Source organism: Notolepis coatsorum, assembly GCF_963971535.1.
Source record: "Notolepis coatsorum genome assembly, chromosome: 3".
Taxonomy (NCBI): domain Eukaryota; kingdom Metazoa; phylum Chordata; class Actinopteri; order Aulopiformes; family Paralepididae; genus Notolepis; species Notolepis coatsorum.
The window spans coordinates 63,867,472-63,893,746 of record NC_140167.1 but is presented as its reverse complement, the minus strand read 5'-3'; the positions used below and the strand labels follow the sequence as shown (position 1 = coordinate 63,893,746).

General features: G+C 42.8%; 1 protein-coding gene across 1 annotated transcript in view; it reads right to left on the bottom strand.

Annotated features, from left to right (window-relative positions):
- Window positions 1-26,275, bottom strand: part of dennd1b (DENN/MADD domain containing 1B) — a 467,783-nt gene that overhangs the window by 18,542 nt on the left and 422,966 nt on the right. The window contains exon 17 of the mRNA XM_084311228.1: window positions 18,259-18,348. Within this exon, the coding sequence (XP_084167354.1) occupies window positions 18,259-18,348 (90 nt within the window). The remainder of the gene's footprint in view (window positions 1-18,258; window positions 18,349-26,275) is intronic.

The window sequence follows — 26,275 nt, the reverse complement described above, 5'->3', positions numbered from 1 at the left end:
AGAGAGAGAGAGAGAGAGACGCAGAGACAACATTTGAGGCAGGATTCACTGCTCCCCGTCCAACTGGCTGCAAAAAAAAGAAAAATAATAAATGAGGGAAAAAAGCAAACGTCCCCATCCTCTAACAAGAGGGAAAAAGGGAGCATAATGCGTATTCTACTGAAAAGCTAAATCCACCCGTTAAAATCACCATGTGTGTGTATGTGGTTTGGTATGACTGGAGTGCAGTGCCTCGGAGTGGCCAGGAGATGGCACTTTGGCTCCAGCCTAAGAACCTCTCGGCTGGGTCTCTGGAGTGGTGATGGAAGTCAGCGAGCCAGGAGACAACAAATATATACAAATATCCAAACACACAGACGCGCGCACAGAGGGGACGGACCAACACAAGCTGCTGCCTGTACACACACACACACACACACACACACACACACACACACACACACACACACACACACACACACACACACACACACACACACACACACACACACACACACACACACACACACACACACACACACACACACACACACACACACACACACACACACACACACACACACACACACACACACACACACACACACACACACACACACACACACACACACACACACACACACACACACACACACACACACACACACACACACACACACACACACACACACACACACACACACACACACACACACACACACACACACACACACACACACACACACACACACACACACACACACACACACACACACACACACACACACACACGCTTAGATGAGTAGGTGCAAATCCAGAAAGACATCATGCATATGGGTGCATTTCTTTACTGAACAGAGGGAGACAAACAAACAGTCTACTATTGGATTCATATACACATTCTGTATGAGTGACAACACAATACAGTACACACGAACATGCGCACACTCTCGTGCACACACACAAACTCTCTGTCTGTTCTATACATCTAACTGTACATGTGTCTGAGCTCCTTGTTGCCTGCCTTCCCAGGCTGGTGTGTGGTCTCTGAGGAGCCACCTCTCCTGTCTACCCTGCTGTACTGAAGACAGTCTGGTCAGGACCTGAACCCTCAACCCTGCTGGCTCTCTCTATAACACTACGGTGTCCTTCTCTCCTCTCCTACCTCGTCTTCCTCTCCCCTCTCCTCCTCTCTTCCTCTCTATCTCTCCTGTCCTCATTCCCTCCCATGTCTCATTTTCCTTTGCACCCTTCTCATCTCCTCTCCTTCTCTCCTCTCCTACCTCGTCTTCCTCTCTCCTCTCCTCCTTTCTCCTCTCTTCCTCTCCTGTCGCTCTATCCTCTCCTCTCATTCTCCTTTGCCCCATTCTCCTCTCCTGCCCTCTCTCCGCTCCTCCACTGTCCCTTGTCCTCCTTTCTCCTCTCTCCTCTTTTATCCTCTCCCCATTTCTCCTCTCTTCTCTTCTCCTCTCTATACTCCTCTAATCTTTTCTAATATTTTCTCCTCTCCTCCTGCTTTCTATGTTCTGAGCCTACCGGTACCTTCTAAATGTGTGTTTAATGGAGTACTCGCACATTTACAAAAACTCTACTTTCCCCCCCTCTCTATTATCTCTCTCTCCTCTCTCTATCTCCTCTCTTACTGGATCTAATATGAGTACGAGTGTTAAATGCAACTAAGTATTCAAACGCGCACATTTACAAAAAGGCTGAGCTGCTGTCGATATATTCTGCCAACAAATGTACAGCACACACACACACAAACAAACTCATCCCACAACGTACAAACATACATAATCTTATACAATCACAGAAACACAGGGCGCTCTCTCTCACACACACCAAAGAACCAGAACAATAGTGTTGTTGTCTGTCTGCATCAGACGAGGAGTCAACGGCCCAATTCAGCGTTGTTACGGTGAAATGAAAGGAGAACTCCTACATTCTTAATCAACAATCTTGTGCCAAGAACATTACAAATCACCCACGGTGCTTCTGAATACAGCTGGAAGGAATGAGTGAGTGTGAGTGTGAGTGTGTGTGTGTGTGTGTGTGTGTGTGTGTGTGTGTGTGTGTGTGTGTGTGTGTGTGTATGAGTGAGTGTGTGTGTGTGTGTAGGTGTGTGTGTGTGTATGAGTGAGTGTGTGTAGGTGTGTGTGTGTGTGTGTGTGTGTGTGTGTGTGTGTGTGTGTGTGTGTGTGTGTGTGTGTGTGTGTGTGTGTATGTATGTGTGTGTGTGAGAACGGCGATATCAACACAGCGCACTTAACTGTGTGTGTCGGCTGATCAAATACAAACTTTAAATATGGATTTCTTAACAGTTTATAAAAAAATTCTCGTGCTCCGATTAATTAAAATGCTAACCCGCTGATCATTCATTATAATAACAAGAACAGAACAAGAAAAAATTATAATCATGTTTCACTAAAAATGATTAATGATAATAAAAAAAGAAGACCGGTGTGTGTCTCCACCGGTGTGTACTCTCTCAAAACGTCTGCATCAGGTCTGATCTTCCAGATTCTCTTTTGGGGATGGGTGTAAACAGTGTTTATGAATTATCCAGTGGATGAATGGGCTTCTTCTCTGCCTCTTTAATATGCAGAGTATGGTGGAGGGAGCCAGCCCCGGCTAGAGGCTCTCCATCTGCCAGGCAGACCCACACTAGAGGCTCTGCTGAGGGGGGTAGGGGGACAGTGGCCTGCATGGCATGATGACTCTGGGGGGGTGTACAGGGTACAGGGGCTGGATATGGGGGGTATTTAGGAGTAGGAATGTATCAATTATTTGCACGTTGGAAAGCTTCAAAATCGATGATCACAACATAGTTTTGTTTTTCCCATCTCTATTTTAGGTTAGGATCTCCACTGAGCTTACGGTTAGAGTTAAGGTAAGGGACAGGTTTATATACCAACTTTTATCAACATAATAATTCAGCATTGCAACTTGGTCAATAAGTGACGAGTCAGATTTATGGATACAGAACAGGCTTATATCACCTCTTGGTGTTTGTATGTATGTATGTATGTGTGTGTGTGTGTGTGTGTGTGTGTGTATTGTTGATGTTGATGGTGGATATTTTAACTAGGGCTTTGAAGTGTATGGACAGTGTAAGGACAGGTCTAGTGAGAAAACAGGCAGGGGTCAGGGTTCAGAGTTCAGGCTATGACCATGAGAAATGCATGAAAGGCCAGTTATTAACTATTAGCATGGGAAGAGTACACTATGTAGTTGACTGGCTACGTCGGAACACACACATACACACACACACACACACACACACGCACAGACACGCACAAACAGACCTGCGCTGTGGGACATGCCATCCTATGTCCTGTGTGTCTCTCCACCAGAGCTCCCAAGGGACCCGTTACTGCGGTGATGAACAGAGCTCAATGGCAAGGGCAGGGATGTGTGTGTGTGTGTGTGTGTGTGTGTGTGTGTGTGTGTGTGTGTGTGTGTGTGTGTCTATATACGTGCATGTTTCTGGCTATTTAGTGTATCATTCGCGTAAATGTACTGTATATGCGTGTGTGTGCATATGTGTGTGTGCATGGAAGGCACATTTAAATGTTTTTCAGTATGTTTGCGTGTATAGGTGTGTTGGCTTGCATGTGTGTGTCTGTATATATGTGTGTGTGTGTGTGTGTGTATATGTATATACAGTATACACACACACACACACACACACCTACACACCCACACACACACACACACACACACACACACACACACACACACACACACACACACACACACACACACACACACACACAGCGCAGTCCGTAAATCTGAGTCCAGTGAATTATTTTTGTTGTTGAGTGCATGCAAGTCAAAGTACAGATACATGCCATTTCAGTGACTTCTTCATGTCCAATTCTGCTATGGAAGTCGATCGGAAAGGTCTCAGCAATTGCACCTATCTGTACTTTCACTTATACTGACAGGAGGGTGCAGCTTTATATCTTCAGGGACTGGAGAACACAACACTCAGAAGTCAACTACAGTACATGTACAGTACATGAACGTGACCCATACTGTGTTCGAGTCTTCTGATGTGAGAGTCCACTGTTTCATTAGCAGGAAAGACAAAAGGACATAATGAATGACCACTTAATGGGATGCAGACTTCAGCCTTTGATTGGTCATTGATTGCAAAGGATTTACAACCAAATATTAAACATGACGACTTTATAAAGTTTTATGTTAATTTCACCATTTACTTTTGGTCCTAAAATGGGGGGACTGTGGATAGTAAGGGTTACTATTCCTGCACGGCTCACCTGGTATGATGTGAAATCCAATGTCCAGAAAAACTAAAAAAAAAATTACTGTACTCAGATGTATGGACTGCACTGTATTGTGTGTGTGTATGTATATATATATATACATACACACACACTGTTTGTGTGTGTCTATGTGTTTGTGGGGGAGGGGTGTCAACAGAGCCCTTTAGAAAAGGCCTAATTGGGCTCCCTCTCTCCACTCCTCTCCCCCCTTCATCACTCCCCTCCCCTCCTCTCCCTCTCCTCCCCTCCCCTCCTGCTCCTCTCCTCTCCCTCTCCTCCCCTTCTCTTCTCTCACGCTCCTCCCCTTCTCTTCTCTCCGCCCCTCTTCTCTTCCTTCCTCCCCTCTTCTCTCCTTTTCCCTCCTCCCCTCTACTCTTCCATCCTCCCCTCTTCTCTCATACCCTCTTCTCTCACTATCCCCTCCTCCCCTCTTCTCACTCCCCTACTCCCCTCTTCTCTCACTCTATTCTCCCCTCCTCCCCTCTTCCCTCCTCCCCTCTTCTCTCCCCTCCTCATCTCTTCTCTCTCCTCCTCTCCCCTCTTCTCTCACTCTCCTCTATCCTCTCCTCCCCTCTTCTCTCACTCTCCTCTTCCCTCCTCCCCTCTTCTCTCCTCTTCCCCTCTTCCCTCATCCCCTCTTCTCTTCCCTCCTCCCCTCTTCTCGCATCCCCTCTTCTCTCACTATCCCCTCCTCCCCTCTTCTCACTCCCCTACTCCCCTCTTCTCTCACTCTTCTCCTATCCCCTCTTCTCTCCCCTCCTCTCCTCTCCCCTCCTCCTCTCTTCTCTCCCCTCCTCCTCTCTTCTCTCCCCGCCTCCCCTCTCCTCTCACTCTCCCCCTCTCTTCTCTCATCTCCTCCCCTCTTCTCTCACTCTCCTCTTCCCTCCTCCCCTCTCCTCCCCTCTTCTTCTCCTCTCCCCTCCTCCCCTCTTCTTATCCTCTCCCCTCCCCTTTCCCCTCATCCTCTCTCCCCTCTTCTTTCCCCTCATCCTCTCTCCCCTCTTCTTTCCCCTCATCCTCTCTCCCCTCCTCTTCCCTCCTCCCCTCTTCTCTCTTCTCCTCTTTTGTCACACTTCTCTTCTCTCTCACAAGAACCACAGAAAGGACTCACTAGTCCAATTAGCCCCCGGACCAGCCAGCCCGCCCTCACACACTCTCACCAGAGACTGACCAGCCCGCCCTCACACTCTCACCAGAGACTGACCAGCCCGCCCTCACACACTCACCAGAGACTGACCAGCCCGCCCTCACACACTCACCAGAGGATGACCAGCCCGCCCTCACACACTCACCAGAGGATGACCAGCCCGCCCTCACACACTCACCAGAGACTGACCAGCCCGCCCTCACACACTCACCAGAGGATGACCAGCCCGCCCTCACACTCTCACCAGAGGATGACCAGCCCGCCCTCACACACTCACCAGAGACTGACCAGCCCGCCCTCACACACTCACCAGAGGATGACCAGCCCGCCCTCACACTCTCACCAGAGGATGACCAGCCCGCCCTCACACTCTCACCAGAGACTGACCAGCCCGCCCTCACACACTCACCAGAGGATGACCAGGACGCCCTCACACTCTCGCCAGAGGATGACCAGCCCGCCCTCACACTCTCGCCAGAGGATGACCAGCCCGCCCTCACACTCTCACCAGAGGATGACCAGCCCGCCCTCACACACTCACCAGAGGATGACCAGCCCACCCTCACACTCTCTCACCAGAGGATGACCACAAACTAGCATTTTGCTATAAAAGCACCAATACCTCGTTGTTGTGACCCGTTTATAATTTAAGGACCACTTTTTTTCTCTTCAGCGTTTGGACCTCTACACTACCCAGCCGCTCCAGTGCTTAGACCTCTACACTACTCAGCCGCACCAGTGTTTGGACCTCTACACTACTCAGCCGCTCCAGTGTTTAGACCTCTACACTACCCAGCCGCTCCAGTGTTTAGACCTCTACACTACCCAGCCGCTCCAGTGTTCAGACCTCTACACTACCCAGCCGCTCCAGTGTTTAGACCTCTACACTACCCAGCCGCTCCAGTGTTCAGACCTCTACACTACCCAGCCGCTCCAGTGTTTAGACCTCTACACTACCCAGCCGCTCCAGTGCACCTTCGATTGGTCAGACAGTGTAACTGAGGAATGAGGAATGAGGAATGATGTAGAAGAGCAGGCAGTCAAAATCGAATGAATCACAGATGATCATGTTTAATAAATTGTGGAGGCCAAAATCTAGAGGCCAAGATCTAAATACATTTACTATATACAATGTATATAGCATACAACTTCAATGAATAACCCATGCTTTTATTTGCTTCAATCGCTAAACTTATATATATATATATATATATATATATATATATATATATATATATATATATATATATATATATATATATATATATATATATATATATATTATTTTTTTAACAAATTTTGCTTTTGTTGCTGGTTGATTCTCCTCAGCTTCTCTCTGGTACTATAAGAGAAGATAAATATAACACTTTTAAAACCCTTTATTTATCTTTAGATCAGACATTTAAAAATAACTAAATTATCTAATCTAAATCAAACCCCTCTTAAAAACAAAAACCTGTTTAACCTAGCCATCTATAAAACATCATGCTAAAACTGTGAAACAAACTCCCCTAAAGAAAGAAATACATAGCAAACATGACTCAGTTATGCAATAGTGCTGCTGCTTTTTATTTGGTTAAAACAACTGTCTACAACCATTTTCATGACAGCGAGAGCGAGAGAGAGAGAGAGAGAGAGAGAGAGACAGAGAGAGAGAGAGAGAGAGAGAGATTTCTCCGGAGCTATACTCGGAGCATTTATTAACGATACATTTTCAACAAGATTGCTGCTAATTAAACACTTCATGGAAACGGGGTAAGGTTATGTCGAGTTCATACGTGTACTAGTGTAGTATGAATGAACTCGACTTAACGTTACTCCGTTTCCATGAAGTAATTCTAAAGGTGGCCAGCTAGCTAGCATAAGCTAACGGAGGAACGACTAGCTAACGTTAGCTAATAGCTGTATCGTTGGCACTGCTCTGTAACAACACTTGCAAATGGGCATTGTGGCATCTTTAGCTTTTCCTTCGTCGTTTACTTCAAACCCGAAGTACTTCCAAACAGCACTTCTGCTGTTTTCTTTATCCACAAGCACAAGTTGCGGAGGCTCTGCACTAGCCATCTTCGGAACTAAAATCTTTGTTTACAAACTGAAGACAGGTCTGTGAGGGGAGGGCTGGAGGAGGAGGAGGAGGGGCAAGCGTGCTCTGCAACAGTGTCCGTCTGTCAACAACTTGCGGTAGAACACTGCGAGCAAGCCAGCTGGTATCGATACTGCAGAAAGTATCGATATTTCGGGAAATGAGTATTGAAACAGTTTTAAATATTCAGAATCGATATGTATCGATTTTTCGATATTTTTGACAACACTAGCGTGTATAGGGGACAGGCGTCTATATGGGACAGGCGTGTATACGGGACAGGCGTGTATAGGGGACAAGCGTGTATATGGGACAGGCATCTATAGGGGACAGGCGTCTATAGGGGACAGGCGTCTATATGGGACAGGCGTCTATATGGGACAGGCGTCTATAGGGGACAGGCGTCTATACGGGACAGGCGTCTATAGAGGACAGGCGTCTATATGGGACAGGCCTTTATTTCCTTTCCCACAAACCCCTTGCTCAGCAAAGATGGGACACAATCAAATGAAGCCAGTATGAATATTACATGTATAAAAATGAGTCTATCGAATAACATATAAATTATTAATTTGATCCGCGAGACAGCGCTAGTGAATGTAGAGAGAAATCAGAATTTGTCTTCAGTTGCCTCTCGCTCTGCAGTTCAGCACCACGGACAGCGGCCCACACACCAGTCTGGTCACTCAGGACTTATTTTCACCAGACATGCAATGTAGTTTACTTTAGTTTGTAATAAGCTTCCTGCCCCCACCACGCAGTCTGGCCCTTTTACCATCAGGTCGTATTTATTTCTCTGCAAATGTTTGAATGCAAGTAAAGATAAATAAATAAACTGCTTCCCAGCGTCCAGCGTGGCAACCAAATAAACAATTCATGTAGACCTGGTACAAGAGGCCTTGCAGGGAATGTTTGTGTAGTTCCTGTTCTCCCAGCATGGCTGCCTGTAACATAGCAACCATTGTTTTGTACATGGCAATGGAAAAGACAGCGGTGACTATGTGCAAAACAACGGTTGCTATCTGTTGATATATGAGAAATATATCAATAAAACGAAGAAATTAGGCATTTTCTTTTGAAAGAGGTTACCAATGGTTACAGGCAGCAGGGCTCGAGAATAACGATGTCCCGTCGTCCCGGGGACGATCAAATATTGATTTGGGACGAACAGAAATCTTTTTTGGGACGCAAACGGGACGGAGAGGATTTAATTTTTTTCACAGGAAATGTCAATTAGCCGACTGTCAGTGCGCGCATATATGAATTATTCTACGTTAATAAAACATACCTGGTGATCAACTACAGTTTGCTGTAAACATTATGATATGTGTGTAGTGTTCTGATAACGACGGCTGCAGCGGGAGCTGGCTCATGCTGGATTTGCGAATAGCATGCAGCTGCAGAGCCGCAGAGCCAGGGGCGCTTTCAGGTCCGGTCACAGGCCCGCTCAACAGCGCCCCCCACCCAACGGCTGAATTGCCAATGGCTGAATTGGAGTATTGCACTGTGCAATACTCCAATTCAGCCATTGGCAATTCAGCCGTTGGGTGGGGGGGCGCTGTTGAGTGGGCCTGTGACCGGACCTGAAAGCGCCCCTGGCTCTGCGGCTCTGCAGTTGCATACTATTGGGATTCGTTGGGAGCAGCACGGAGTCTCGACTCAGGACTTATTTTATTTTAGCAGCAGTTATCAATATCGACCAGGAGGACAGCGCGATCTAAGGGACATGTTTCATTACTAGTCAAGTGTCATTACTTTAGTTATCAAAGGTGGAATCTCTGGACGCAATGACATTATATAGTTTAAAGCTAAACTACGTTTTTCTTTCTTGTTAGAAGAGGGATAACTTATTCAGTTAGATTTGATTTGATCTTTATTTATCTCTAACATTTTCAACCATAAACACACATTTGTAATAACAAAAAAAACTAAAACGAAATAAAATACAAAATACATTTAAATATATTTTTCTATGGAAGGAATAATCAACATGGCTCCAATTGGTTGACTATAACAGCACCGTGACCAAATATCCCTATACTAGCACCTTGTTAAACACTTTTTTTATATAGATATATTTATTTATTTTTAATCATAATTATTCTTGTGAAATCTTTCCACCTGGGAGCCTTTTGACTAAATCAATTTATTCTCCCCTTCTCTGAATGGTGTTTCTTATGGCAATAACAACTATAGACGACAAAACCAAAGTAAAGAAACGACATTTGATTTTTGGGACGGTTACATTCACTTTGGGACGGTTAAAATTGTATTTCGGGACGGTTCTGGGACGGTGGTGAAAAAAGTTAGTCTGGAGCCCTGACAGGCAGCCATATGGGAAGAGAGAGAACAACACAAACATTCTGTGCAAGGCCTCTATTGATACTGGCCTTTATTTGTGAAAACGTGTAGCCACACCCGGCCAGTAAAAGGGACAGGTGTCTATATGGGACTCACAGAGAATATGGACCAGCTAGTATGGCCAAAAACACCTTTCCCTGAGTTTTAAGTCCACCAATCCGAAACTATATTTTTAAAGTCCATATCACCAAGTTGCCTGCATCAAATTCCAACATCCAATATAACATATAGGATGCCAAGAGCATGCTCTACAACATGGGATCATCCATTTCTATCTACAGTAAAAGCTGTTCACATGTAAAGTTTTTTTTTTTTTTTTTAAATCTTTTCCCCCCTCCTTTTTCCTTAGTTTTTCTTCCATCCCAATAACGACTTATGCCAATTCCCAATCCCCTTCCTGGTCGCTGCGCACCTACCCCCTACAGTCGGTCTGGGAGAGTGGAGGCTATCACATGCTTCCTCAGACACATGTGTAGCCAATCAACCGCTTCTTTTCACCTGGCAGCGCGGACTCTCACTGAGAGGGTGTAACGTGTGGAAGGATCACACTACCCCCCTTAGATCCTTTCCTTGCTGAGCAGGCGCCCCGACCTAACTGTAGGAGTCGCTGTTTACAACGACCAGGACCCACCCACCGGCTTTCCCACCCTCTAACACTGCCAATTGTGTTAGTACGAGGGCCGGCCAAGCCGGAAGCAACGCAGAGAGCTGGGCTCGATACCAGTATCTACTGCATTGGTGGCGAGCGCCTTGCCCACTGCGCCACCCGGCCACCCTTCACATGTAAAGGGTTTTTATAAACTCATCTTAATTTTGTGCTCAATAGCTTCATTTTATTACTATTTTACACATCATCCAATACAATTTTCCAGGACAACTGTTTCTATTTCCATGTAAGTGTTCACTTTTGCTCAGTTTCCATGACTTTTCCATACCTGGAAAATGAAAAAATGTATTCCATGTTTTCCATGTTTTCCAGGTACCGTGGGAACCCTGACTATAGTGTCCCTGTCATCATAACACTATAGTGTCCCTGTCATCATAACACTATGGTGTCCCTGTCATCATAACACTATAGTGTCGCTGTCATCATAACACTATAGTGTCCCTGTCATCATAACACTATAGTGTCCCTGTCATCATAACACTAGTGTCCCTGTCATCATAACACTATAGTGTCCCTGTCATCATACCACTAGTGTCCCTGTCATCATAACACTAGTGTCCCTGTCATCATAACACTATGGTGTCCCTGTCATCATAACACTAGTGTCCCTGTCATCATAACACTATAGTGTCCCTGTCATCGTAACACTATGGTGTCCCTGTCATCATAACACTAGTGTCCCTGTCATCATAACACTAGTGTCCCTGTCATCATACCACTAGTGTCCCTGTCATCATAACACTATAGTGTCCCTGTCATCATAACACTATGGTGTCCCTGTCATCATAACACTATAGTGTCCCTGTCATCATAACACTATAGTGTCCCTGTCATCATAACACTATAGTGTCCCTGTCATCATAACACTATAGTGTCCCTGTCATCATAACACTATAGTGTCCCTGTCATCATAACACTAGTGTCCCTGTCATCATAACACTATAGTGTCCCTGTCATCATAACACTATGGTGTCCCTTACATCATAACACTATAGTGTCCCTGTCATCGTAACACTATAGTGTCCCTGTCATCATAACACTATAGTGTCCCTGTCATCATAACACTATGGTGTCCCTTACATCATAACACTATAGTGTCCCTGTCATCGTAACACTATGGTGTCCCTGTCATCATAACACTATAGTGTCCCTGTCATCATAACACTATGGTGTCCCTGTCATCGTAACACTATAGTGTCCCTGTCATCATAACTCTATAGTGTCCCTGTCATCGTAACACTATAGTGTCCCTGTCATCATAACACTATAGTGTCCCTGTCATCATAACACTATAGTGTCCCTGTCATTATAACACTATGGTGTCCCTGTCATCGTAACACTATAGTGTCCCTGTCATCATAACACTATAGTGCCCCTTTTCCTCTGTCATCCTCTACTCTCTTCTCCTCTTCTTCTCCTCCTCTTTCATCTTCGCCCCTCTTCTCTTCCTCCTCCCTCTTTCCTTTATTATTAGTCTTATTAGATTATGAGTCTTACATAGAAGGGGTAGTATGCCTACTCTTCTTTTGTAAATCAAACTAATGAACCTAAAAGGGAAAACATAAGGCTGGTTCCCTGTGGTTCCTCAGTACAGCAACCCCACTAGTAAGCTTAGCTTAACAGTATAGATGTATAGAATCAGTCTAGGCATGATCAATGATTTTTTTTAAATGTCTCACCCCAAATGTTCCTATTTAGTAGTATAATCTTTTTTAAGAAAAAAAAAACGAAAAATCACAAAATAGCTAAAAGTAGATATAAGAATGAATGTTACAAAATGTATCAAGACTAGACTATTCATGTCAACTAGTATAGAAGTAATGTCACAGCCTAATGTGAAAATGTATTGGTAGTTAGCTAGCAATGCAAGCTAGCCAACACTAGCTAGTAGCTAGTTAGTTAGTTAGTTAGCAAACTGAATGTTGGCTAGCAAGATTGCACTCCATGTGCTTGCATCATTAACAAAATCCAAATTCAAAACAAACTCAAACTCAAGTTGCTAGCTAGTTAGCAAGATTGCACTGCATACTAACTAACGTTGATAAACCCAGGTTTACCACACAGTTAAAACACAGCTATAGTACTTACATTTGAGGATAAACTTGCATAAGAAGTTTCACTGTAGATGTCAAGGCTCCCGTGTTGGCTGGGAAATGCATGTATTTGACCCTTCTATTGAGATCGTGAGTAACGTTATTATTCCTGAAGTCCACCAATCCGAAACTATATTTTTAAAGTCCATATCACCAAGTTGCCTGCATCAAATTCCAACATCCAATATAACATATAGGATGCCAAGAGCATGCTCTACAACATGGGATCATCCATTTCTATCTACAGTAAAAGCTGTTTTTTTTTAATCTTTTCCCCCCTCCTTTTTCCTCAGTTTTTCTTCCATCCCAATAACGACTTATGCCAATTCCCAATCCCCTTCCTGGTCGCTGCGCACCTACCCCCTACAGTCGGTCTGGGAGAGTGGAGGCTATCACATGCTTCCTCAGACACATGTGTAGCCAATCAACCGCTTCTTTTCACCTGGCAGCGCGGACTCTCACTGAGAGGGTGTAACGTGTGGAAGGATCACACTACCCCCCTTAGATCCTTTCCTTGCTGAGCAGGCGCCCCGACCGAACTGTAGGAGTCGCTGTTTACAACGACCAGGACCCACCCACCGGCTTTCCCACCCTCTAACACTGCCAATTGTGTTAGTACGAGGGCCGGCCAAGCCGGAAGCAACGCAGAGAGCTGGGCTCGATACCAGTATCTACTGCGTTGGTGGCGAGCGCCTTGCCCACTGCGCCACCCGGCCACCCTTCACATGTAAAGGGTTTTTATAAACTCATCTTAATTTTGTGCTCAATAGTTTCATTTTATTACTATTTTACACATCATCCAATACAATTTTCCAGGACAACTGTTTCTATTTCCATGTAAGTGTTCACTTTTGCTCAGTTTCCATGACTTTTCCATACCTGGAAAATGAAAAAATGTATTCCATGTTTTCCAGGTACCGTGGGAACCCTGACTATAGTGTCCCTGTCATCATAACACTATGGTGTCCCTGTCATCATAACACTATGGTGTCCCTGTCATCATAACACTATAGTGTCCCTGTCATCATAACACTATAGTGTCCCTGTCATCATAACACTAGTGTCCCTGTCATCATAACACTATAGTGTCCCTGTCATCATAACACTATAGTGTCCCTGTCATCATAACACTATAGTGTCCCTGTCATCATAACACTATAGTGTCCCTGTCATCATAACACTATAGTGTCCCTGTCATCATAACACTATAGTGTCCCTGTCATCATAACACTAGTGTCCCTGTCATCATAACACTATAGTGTCCCTGTCATCATAACACTATAGTGTCCCTGTCATCATAACACTATAGTGTCCCTGTCATCATAACACTATAGTGTCCCTGTCATCATAACACTAGTGTCCCTGTCATCATAACACTAGTGTCCCTGTCATCATAACACTAGTGTCCCTGTCATCATAACACTATAGTGTCCCTGTCATCATAACACTATAGTGTCCCTGTCATCATAACACTAGTGTCCCTGTCATCATAACACTATAGTGTCCCTGTCATCATAACACTATAGTGTCCCTGTCATCATACCACTATGGTGTCCCTGTCATCATAACACTAGTGTCCCTGTCATCATAACACTATAGTGTCCCTGTCATCATAACACTAGTGTCCCTGTCATCATAACACTATAGTGTCCCTGTCATCATAACACTAGTGTCCCTGTCATCATAACACTAGTGTCCCTGTCATCATAACACTATAGTGTCCCTGTCATCATAACACTATAGTGTCCCTGTCATCATAACACTATAGTGTCCCTGTCATCATAACACTATAGTGTCCCTGTCATCATAACACTATAGTGTCCCTGTCATCATAACACTAGTGTCCCTGTCATCATAACACTATAGTGTCCCTGTCATCATAACACTATGGTGTCCCTGTCATCATAACACTATAGTGTCCCTGTCATCATAACACTAGTGTCCCTGTCATCATAACACTATAGTGTCCCTGTCATCATAACACTATGGTGTCCCTTACATCATAACACTATAGTGTCCCTGTCATCACAACACTAGTGTCCCTGTCATCATAACACTATAGTGTCCCTGTCATCATAACACTATGGTGTCCCTGTCATCATAACACTAGTGTCCCTGTCATCATACCACTAGTGTCCCTGTCATCATAACACTATGGTGTCCCTGTCATCATAACACTATGGTGTCCCTGTCATCATAACACTATAGTGTCCCTGTCATCATCATAACACTATAGTGTCCCTGTCATCATAACACTATAGTGTCCCTGTCATCATAACACTATAGTGTCCCTGTCATCATAACACTATAGTGTCCCTGTCATCATAACACTAGTGTCCCTGTCATCATAACACTATGGTGTCCCTGTCATCATAACACTATAGTGTCCCTGTCATCATAACACTATGGTGTCCCTGTCATCATAACACTATAGTGTCCCTGTCATCATAACACTATAGTGTCCCTGTCATCATAACACTATGGTGTCCCTGTCATCGTAACACTATGGTGTCCCTGTCATCATAACACTAGTGTCCCTGTCATCATAACACTATGGTGTCCCTGTCATCATAACACTATAGTGTCCCTGTCATCATAACACTATGGTGTCCCTGTCATCGTAACACTATAGTGTCCCTGTCATTATAACACTATGGTGTCCCTGTCATCGTAACACTATAGTGTCCCTGTCATCATAACACTATAGTGCCCCTTTTCCTCTGTCATCCTCTACTCTCTTCTCCTCTTCTTCTCCTCCTCTTTCATCTTCGCCCCTCTTCTCTTCCTCCTCCCTCTTTCCTTTATTATTAGTCTTATTAGATTATGAGTCTTACATAGAAGGGGTAGTATGCCTACTCTTCTTTTGTAAATCAAACTAATGAACCTAAAAGGGAAAACATAAGGCTGGTTCCCTGTGGTTCCTCAGTACAGCAACCCCACTAGTAAGCTTAGCTTAACAGTATAGATGTATAGAATCAGTCTAGGCATGATCAATGATTTTTTTAAATGTCTCACCCCAAATGTTCCTATTTAGTAGTATAATCTTTTTTAAGAAAAAAAAACGAAAAATCACAAAATAGCTAAAAGTAGATATAAGAATGAATGTTACAAAATGTATCAAGACTAGACTATTCATGTCAACTAGTATAGAAGTAATGTCACAGCCTAATGTGAAAATGTATTGGTAGTTAGCTAGCAATGCAAGCTAGCCAACACTAGCTAGTAGCTAGTTAGTTAGTTAGTTAGCAAACTGAATGTTGGCTAGCAAGATTGCACTCCATGTGCTTGCATCATTAACAAAATCCAAATTCAAAACAAACTCAAACTCAAGTTGCTAGCTAGTTAGCAAGATTGCACTGCATACTAACTAACGTTGATAAACCCAGGTTTACCACACAGTTAAAACACAGCTATAGTACTTACATTTGAGGATAAACTTGCATAAGAAGTTTCACTGTAGATGTCAAGGCTCCCGTGTTGGCTGGGAAATGCATGTATTTGACCCTTCTATTGAGATCGTGAGTAACGTTATTATTCCTGAAGTCCACCAATCCGAAACTATATTTTTAAAGTCCATATCACCAAGTTGCCTGCATCAAATTCCAACATCCAATATAACATATAGGATGCCAAGAGCATGCTCTACAACATGGGATCATCCATTTCTATCTACAGTAAAGCTGTTTTTTTTTAATCTTTTCCCCCCTCCTTTTTCCTCAGTTTTTCTTCCATCCCAATAACGACTTATGCCAATTCCCAATCCCCTTCCTGGTCGCTGCGCACCTACCCCCTACAGTCGGTCTGGGAGAGTGGAGGCTATCACATGCTTCCTCAGACACATGTGTAGCCAATCAACCGCTTCTTTTCACCTGGCAGCGCGGACTCTCACTGAGAAGGTGTAACGTGTGGAAGGATCACACTACCCCCCTTAGATCCTTTCCTTGCTGAGCAGGCGCCCCGACCGAACTGTAGGAGTCGCTGTTTACAACGACCAGGACCCACCCACCGGCTTTCCCACCCTCTAACACTGCCAATTGTGTTAGTACGAGGGCCGGCCAAGCCGGAAGCAACGCAGAGAGCTGGGCTCGATACCAGTATCTACTGCGTTGGTGGCGAGCGCCTTGCCCACTGCGCCACCCGGCCACCCTTCACATGTAAAGGGTTTTTATAAACTCATCTTAATTTTGTGCTCAATAGTTTCATTTTATTACTATTTTACACATCATCCAATACAATTTTCCAGGACAACTGTTTCTATTTCCATGTAAGTGTTCACTTTTGCTCAGTTTCCATGACTTTTCCATACCTGGAAAATGAAAAAATGTATTCCATGTTTTCCATGTTTTCCAGGTACCGTGGGAACCCTGACTATAGTGTCCCTGTCATCATAACACTATGGTGTCCCTGTCATCATAACACTATAGTGTCCCTGTCATCATAACACTATGGTGTCCCTGTCATCATAACACTATAGTGTCCCTGTCATCATAACACTATAGTGTCCCTGTCATCATAACACTATAGTGTCCCTGTCATTATAACACTATAGTGTCCCTGTCAGCGTAACACTATGGTGTCCCTGTCATCATAACACTAGTGTCCCTGTCATCATAACACTATAGTGTCCCTGTCATCATAACACTATAGTGTCCCTGTCATCGTAACACTATAGTGTCCCTGTCATCATAACACTATAGTGTCCCTGTCATCGTAACACTATAGTGTCCCTGTCATCATAACACTATAGTGTCCCTGTCAGCGTAACACTATGGTGTCCCTGTCATCATAACACTATAGTGTCCCTGTCATCATAACACTATAGTGTCCCTGTCATCATAACACTATGGTGTCCCTGTCATCATAACACTATGGTGTCCCTGTCATCATAACACTAGTGTGTCCCTGTCATCATAACACTATAGTGTCCCTGTCATCGTATGTATGTATGTATGTATGTATGTATGTATGTATGTATGTATGTATGTATGTATGTATGTATGTATGTATGTATGTATGTATGTATGTATGTGTGTGTGCATGTGAGAGCGCACATCCGTCCGTGTGTGCGTCCGTCCGTGTGTGCGTCACATACCAACCACACCAAAGAGGGAACACACATTCTACTAATGGGGCACAAGAAGAAAGTGTTGAGAGGAAATGCTGACCAGCAGAAGAGAAGAGAGGAGCTGCCTCCACTGTCTACACAGCATGTTCATATCGAGAGAGACAACCGTACTGCTTATCATTACTGCTGGCACACTGACAAACTAATGCACTACAAAGACATGATGAAACACACACAGATAACACAGAGAGGGATGGAGAGACAGACAGAGAGAGAGGGGGGGGTTGGAGATATAGATGGAAAGAGAGAGAGCGAGGGAGAGAGAGAGAGAGAGAGAGAGAGAGAGAGAGAGAGAGAGAGAGAGAGAGAGAGAGAGAGAGAGAGAGAGAGAGAGAGAGAGAGAGAGAGAGAGAGAGAGAGAGAGAGAGAGAGAGAGAGAGAGAGAGAGAGAGAGAGAGAGAGAGAGAGAGAGAGAGAGAGAGAGCGAGAGAGAGAGAGAGAGAGAGAGAGAGAGAGAGAGAGAGAGAGAGAGAGAGAGAGATTGTGCACGTGTATTTGTGTGCTAGTGTGGTACCCGTCTCATCTTCTGCAGTCTCCGTGGCGACAAGCTCTTGGTACTAGTGGGAGAGCCAGTGTAGTGTGTTATCCCATCATCCTCCTCTTCCTGAGAGAGAGAGAAAAAGAGTTTTCAATTTCAATTAAACTTTCTAGAATAGAATAGAATATACAAATAAAAACAGACAGATAGATACACGCACACACACACACACTCAGCTACAGACAGATATAGATAGATACATTTAAAAAAATATTTTAGATAGATAGATAGATAGAGAGAGAGAGAGAGAGAGAGAGAGAGAGAGAGAGAGAGAGAGAGAGAGAGAGAGAGAGAGAGAGAGAGAGAGAGAGAGAGAGAGAGAGAGAGAGAGAGAGAGAGAGAGAGAGAGAGAGAGAGAGAGAGAGAGAGAGAGAGAGAGAGAGAGAGAGAGAGAGAGAGATAGATAGATAGATAGAGAGATAGATAGATAGATAGATAGATAGATAGATAGATAGATAGATAGATAGATAGATAGATAGATAGATAGATAGATAGATAGATAGATAGATAGATAGATAGATAGATAGATAGATAGATAGATAGATAGATAGATAGATAGATAGATAGATAGATAGATAGATAGATAGATAGATAGATAGATAGATAGATATGGATGATTAATTTGATCTCGCTTCAAGAGAGTAAATGTATAGAAATTAGACTTTGTTTTCAGTTGCCTCTCACTCTCCAGTTCAGCACTGGACAGCGCCCAGCCGCCCACCAGACAGAGTCTGCTGGCACAGGCACACTGTCTGAGAAGGACAAGCAGGCTCCGCTACCTAGTCCAGTCTGGGCCACTCTGGAAGTATTCTCACCAGACATTATACGACCCTTCAATGTAGTTTACTTTAGCTTGTAATAATCTTCCTCATTCTACATGTTTGCCCATGTAGATTGAAACTCGGTCAAAGACAATGACAGGCGACGCTGTGGCAGATCCGTTGGTGAGCCCCGGCGCGGGGAATATAGAGGAGAATACACAGGGACCAAGGACAACTGGCCCCGAGATGGAGACAACAGATGACAACATAGCAGGAACATCAGAAAAAAGTACCGTGAAGGAAAAAGCAGGCGATTTTGAGAAGATAATAGCACAATCATCCATCGGATCCCTCACTGCTCCAACAACATCAACTGACACAAGCAGTTCAGTTGCACAGCCCGACTTCAACTCTCTGACTACCCTGATAAAAGAACAGATGATCGCTTTCAAAGCACACGTAGAAGAACAGTTGGTCGCACACGCTGAACACATCGATACTAAATTCGAAGAGGTTATGAGAGCAGTCACTTTGCTGTCCGTGCGAATCACGACAGTGGAGATTTCGGTGACAGAAAACACAAAAGCAGTCAAGGCGAACGAAGGTATCATGACAGTGATGGGAGAAGAGATGGAAAAAGTTAAAGATGAATACCGGAGGGAAATAAAATTGCTTAAAAACGAAGTGATGGAGAGGCAACTAGAAACCCATCGTTACCACAGGCGGAATAACATCCGCATTGTGGGGCTTGATGAATCAGTGAACTGCGATGACATCAACTTTCCAAACGAGTTATCAACGATTTTGAATAACTCCGATCCAAACAAAGTGCCAGAAGTGGAACAAGTTTACAGAATTGGTTCCCAGGGGCAAAATATCAACGGGCCGAGAGTCATCATTGTCACTCTACGGAAAACTACAACAAGGGATGAAATCATCAAATATGCTCGCAACCAACGTGGGATGCTGAAGTATGGTGATAAACCAATATTTATCTACGAAGATTTGAGCAGAGAGGCCATCATCCGACGTCAACCATACAAAGTTGTGATGCAAAAGCTGTACACAGCCGGCCACAAGCCAAGGCTAGCATATCCGGCGCTGTTATCATTCTTGGACAATAACGGCCGCAGGTCAGGTCCATTTACACCCTTTGATGCTGAGAATTTCCTGATTCAAAATGCAGCAAATAACCCAAAGCATGACGGAAATGCCGGAATCAGTTAAGCCTCTCTCTAAATATATACCAGTGTAGGAATGACTTTATTGTGTTCATCAATGAGGTCATTCCACCAGTGTTGGAATAACATTGCTGTGTTCATCAAAGTAGCAAACGATATGCAAGTCGTCTATAACAATGTTTACTGTGTATAATACGATTCATAATACATTATAATTTCAGTCTCTGGTCTCTGAGGGGACAAATAAATATCTATCTGGAATATTCTGCCCTGGGTCTCTTAGATCATTCTGGAATGTAAAATAGTCTAGGCACTAGTATATTCTACAACCTTCTAGAATATAAGGCACCATGACAACGAAGTAAAATAGTCTAGGCACTAGTATATTCTACAACCTTCTAGAATATAAGGCACCATGACAACGAAGCACACAACTCTAACAATAACATTCGGTGTGCATACACATAGCATATATAAATTAAATGAAGTGCAATCAGCCCTTAATAATACTTTAAAATTATCCACACATAAACGTATGGGCACAGCAAGGTTATTCTAACAATTTAAGTAATCACTCCATTAAAGGCACATTGAAGCGCCAAAAGGCGCTGCTTTTCTATCTTATCTAATCAGTTAAATCGGTTCTAGTGGCTTCTCCACGTTGATAATTATTTATCTCTTATTCCTTATCTATATCTTTCCATTGATTTTTATTTTATTAAATTTTTTCTTCTCATCACCCTATATTTTTTAAATATAATTTAACTTACATTGTTCTTTTCCAATGTTCTTCACATTAAGGTGTCAATATTACTATATATTTTTTAAATATATTGTAACTTACATTATTCTTTTCCAATGTTCTTCACATTAAGTGTCAATACTGATCTACAATCTTTTCCTTTTTTTTTCCCTCACACGTTGGTGGAGGGTTCAAAGGAATATGTCGATAAAGGTTTATTCTCTTTTTATTTTATTTTTTATTTTTATCTTTAGGTTATTTATCACAATACTTCATTACAGTAAGGGAAGGTGCAAGACCAAAAGCGACATTCTATTGCAATAGAATGGAAATGTTAGATCCTATGGCAATGAGCATAGGAAAATTAGGATTACAATGCTCAGGTTGGGCAATCCGGTGGACCATGGGAGAAAGTCAATCGCGGAGGATGTGTTCTTGGAACACAGGCATGTTCGACTTTCTGGGAGAGGGGAAAATAGGGGATTTTTATTTGTATATATATATGTTTTTAAGCTCAGCTCTCAACGGGACCTCATTAATTGGATGTGCATCTATTGTAGCTTCATACTCCAGAAACATTACCAAAAACTACACGAAAACATGCATAGACTATGGCTAGTTTGAATATAATGGTATGGAACACCGGTGGGATAAACAAACAACACAAGCGCAAAAGCGTGCTTACACTGATGAAAAAAGAACATGTGGACGTGGCACTATTAAGCGAAACGCACATTTTAGAGGGAGACATAAATACGTTAGCGGATAACATATACCATAATATTGGTCACTCTTCTTTTGCTACGAGAACTAGAGGGGTAGCCATAGTCGTCAGACGCAAATTAAATATCGAATTGAAAGGGGTATGGTCGGATGCTGAGGGGCGCATAACTATAGCTAGGATTATACACAATAACAGGAAAATTGCATTGGCAGCGGTATATGCCCCGAATTTGTACGAAGTGGGTTTCTTCACTTCACTAACAGGAGAAATGTTAAACCATCCCGAGTACTCATACATAATAGGTGCGGATTTTTAATGCCATTTGGAACCCAAGGATGGACAAAACTTACCTTTCCTTCTCCAGCGAACAAAAGAATTCATCTAAAGCATTAAAAGATTGGTCGAAATCAACAGGAGTAACTGATTTATGGCGTTCACTTAACCCCATGACCCGCAAGTACTCCTGTCGTTCGGCGAGACACAACACACTATCCAGAATTGATTACGTCTTTGCATCCCCGAGAATATTTGATAAATACGAAGTGGAAATGACACCCAATGCGCTATCAGATCACTGCTACTTAATCCTGAAAGCAACATTTGGTACATTATCTACCCGGGCCCCAAGATGGCGTTTTAATTCGATGCTGCTTAACAACAAGGAATTCATTACACAAATTAAAGAAGCTCTCACAGTATTCCTACAAGTTAATGCTAACTCGGTGCAAGATCCCAGAATATTATGGATGTCGGTAAAGAGTATGATCAAGGATTTCTCGGATAGATTTACCTCCATATTGCGCAAAAATCAAAACACAAAACTGTCTGAAATGGAAACGCTTTACTCAACGCTTTTTAATTCTTTAAAATACAACAACTCTACTAGACTAGATAACCAAGTTAACATTCTAAAGACCGAGATCAAAGCAATGTACAGACAAAAATCGGAATTGCAAATACGCAGCACTAGACAACAGCAGTACTTCCAAGGTTCTAAAACCTAGTCACCTATTAGCCATGCGACTAAGAATTAATGCAAAATTTGCAGATATAACTGCCATTAGGAAACAACAAGCTCTAGTAACAGAACCCAAAATAATAAACGATACATTCAAAGAATTCTACTCCGATTTATATAACTCAGAAACGACCTTTGATCAAGACAAAATTAGACACATATCTTAATCAAATTACTCTCCCTAAACTTACAGATGAAGACGCTAAACAGTTAGAAGTACCGATCACATTAGAAGAACTCAAGAAGGCCATATCCGGAATGAAAAACGGCAAAGCTCCGGGAATTGACGGTATCCCATCAGAAATGTACATTTCTTGCTGGGACATATTTGGACCCTTATTACTAAATATGATCTTATACTCAGTCAAAGAGGGAAGCTTCATCGAACACCAAAATACCGCACTCATTTCAGTTCTTCACAAAAAAGACAAAGACCCCACTGAATGCGGTAGTTACCGTCCTTTTAAGCCTCCTCGGAACCGATGTCAAACTGTACTCTAAGATATTAGCCATCAGATTGCAAAAGCATATGACGTCTTTAGTTCATACGGACCAAACAGGCTTCATAAAAGGTCGCCTGATCAATGATAACATAAGGCGAATACTGCACGTACTAGATACAGACAAAGAGGACATCACACCTAAGGCGATACTATCCCTGGATGCTATGAAAGCATTTGACAGGTTGGAATGGTCGTTTCTATGGGCAGTATTGGAAAGGATGGGGTTAGGAAAAGGTTTCATTGATATGATTAAAGTACTATACAAGGACCCATCGGCCATGATTACAACAGGCACAATCATCTCCAAAATCTTTCCGGTATCACGCTCTGCCAGACAGGGTTGCCCTCTTAGTCCCCGGACTATTCAATTTATCATTAGAGCCTTTAGCACAATATATAAGACAATCCCAATCCATAGAACCAATCGTAATCAAGGGCACACAACAAAAAATTAGTTTATATGCGGACGACGTAATATTGTTCATGCAAAACCCCAACACCACATTGCCTCATCTGCTCAAGTTGATTGAGAACTTTGGTGATTTATCGGGATTTAAGATAAATTGGCCGAAGTCGGCTTTCCTTCCACTTAACACCCCTGCAAAAAAAGATATAACCCTCCCAGGTGCGATACCGATGGTAAAACATTTCAGATGCTTGGGAGTGGAAATATTCCCCACCATAAGACAAACGGTGAAGCACAATTACACAAAAATACAGAACAAAATCAAGGACGACCTGGACAGGTGGGCAAAACTTAAAAACTCAGTACAGGCAAGGGTATCAATAGTTAAGATGGATGTATTACCAAGAATCAATTTCTTCAGCTCAATGCTTCCGTTACCTCCTCCAGAGGGCTACTGGAAAAGATTACAAACCTCCACATACAAATTTATTTGGAATAACAAACCACCTCGCATAAAAAGATCCACCGCACAGAGAAGTAAAGCAGACGGTGGCATGGCAGTCCCAGATTTTTTACAATATTTTAATGCCTTCACATTAAGACCATTGAAGAAGATATGGTTTGACCCCCGAGGCTTTGGTATCTTGGAGAGAATTAGAAGAAAACATAGTAGCCCCACAGAGATTGAAAGACATAGCATACACTAAACTTTCAATCAAGCATTGTGAGCGAGAATTTGGCCCAATAATAACCCATGCAATCAGGACATGGCGGGAAACTCAAAGGAAATTTCCTAACAATCAAGTTATGGCATAATCACACTCCCATATTCAATAACAATGCTCTCTTAATGGGGAAAACGACCTATAAGATTCCCTGTATGGGAAGAAAGAGGCATACACTCATTAGGGGATATTTTTAATAACAAGGGCCTCTGTAGTTATGTCGAAATATGCATAAAGTTTAACCTCACCGAGTCCACATGGCTTTTTTACATACAGTTAAAACTTTGTATGAGATCTCACGGTGTTCCATTACACATACCAATTGAACACCACAGATACCACAAATTTTTCTATGACAGAAATACATTGGGAGGTTTTGTATCAGGTTTTTATTCACAATTACTAACGTCCTCGTACGAAACCCTTCAACTAGACAATGTCTGGAGGAGGGATATACCAGACCTGGAAAATGACTTTGATTGGCAAGGAGCCTGGGCAAATGTCCGACTTACATCAAGGAACCCGGATCATCAACAAATCAATCTGAACTATATTCACAGGACATACTTGACTCCTATAAGGCTGTGCAAAATGGGGCTTATACAAAACTCCAAATGCTCCCAATGTACAAATGGGGACGAAGGAACATTTATGCACATGTATTGGGACTGCCCACCAGTTAAGGCATTCTGGGAAGATGTGTCCCAACAATTATCAATACTCGTATTTTGGAATATACCTGTACACCCCGCGGTATTGCTATTGAATGATGTTTTTGAGTTTGCAGTGAACCCACAACTAAAAAGATTGGTTTTATCGGGTATCACAGTAGCTAAAAAACTGATTGCATCACGTTGGTTTCAACCGGAAAAAATGTGCCGGAAAGTGTGGTTTCTTACATATCTTGATTGTGATATATCAAGAAATATCAACAGCAAGAATTCTAGGGCTCAATGAATCCAAAATGTTAATGTGGTTAGAAGTGGTGGAGAGAATAAAAGCTAGCCTATAATGGTGATGTCTGGTTAGGAGTGAGGGATAATAGAGGTACTATCCAAGAGGGGGTCCGGGAGGGGGGGATTTGAGCTGGAGCATATGTGTGTAGGGTTTTAGAAAATAGGTATTCGGGGTATATTATATACTAACATTTATATAATTGTAACTTCGCTGGATATACACGGTATACGGTTAAAATGTTATTATTGACTATTTTTGTTTTATCCTGTTTCTGTACTTGCATATATTTTAACCACCTTTACTGAAAGTTTCATTATACATTGTGTGTTGAGTACTGACTTTTAATAAGTTTTGTTTTGCAATAATAAAAAAAATTAAAAAAAAAAAAAAAGAAATGGGCAAACATTTAGATAGATAGATAGATAGATAGATAGATAGATAGATAGATAGATAGATAGATAGATAGATAGATAGATAGATAGATAGATAGATAGATAGATAGATAGATAGATAGATAGATACACACACATATATTGTGTATATTCAGACACATCCAAGTAGATTAAGACCTTGATATTTTTTCAATCAAGACGCGCAATTGTCCTTGGACCAGCAGACCAATTGATGGAAGGTAAATTACTGTCTGTTGGTTTATTATTAAATTAGAACATTGTGTCTTTACAGAAACTACATCTTTGCAGATGGTAACATCTGTTCCAAAAGGTCACCCTCTTAAGATTTTTCTTTCCTTCAAAACGGACACAAATCTGGCGGAGACGGACACAGCATCAGCCCTGTCCAACAAATGGATACTCCTTGAAACAAAGGTTATCCTATAACCCTAGTTATATGAGTAATAGCTCTGTGCTCTGCTCTATATTGGGACATTCCCCATCACCTACTGTGATCTTTGAAAGCTTTCTGCCACTATGCACCTACACCTGTCCGGCCACACCCACATCCGCCCATGTATTTA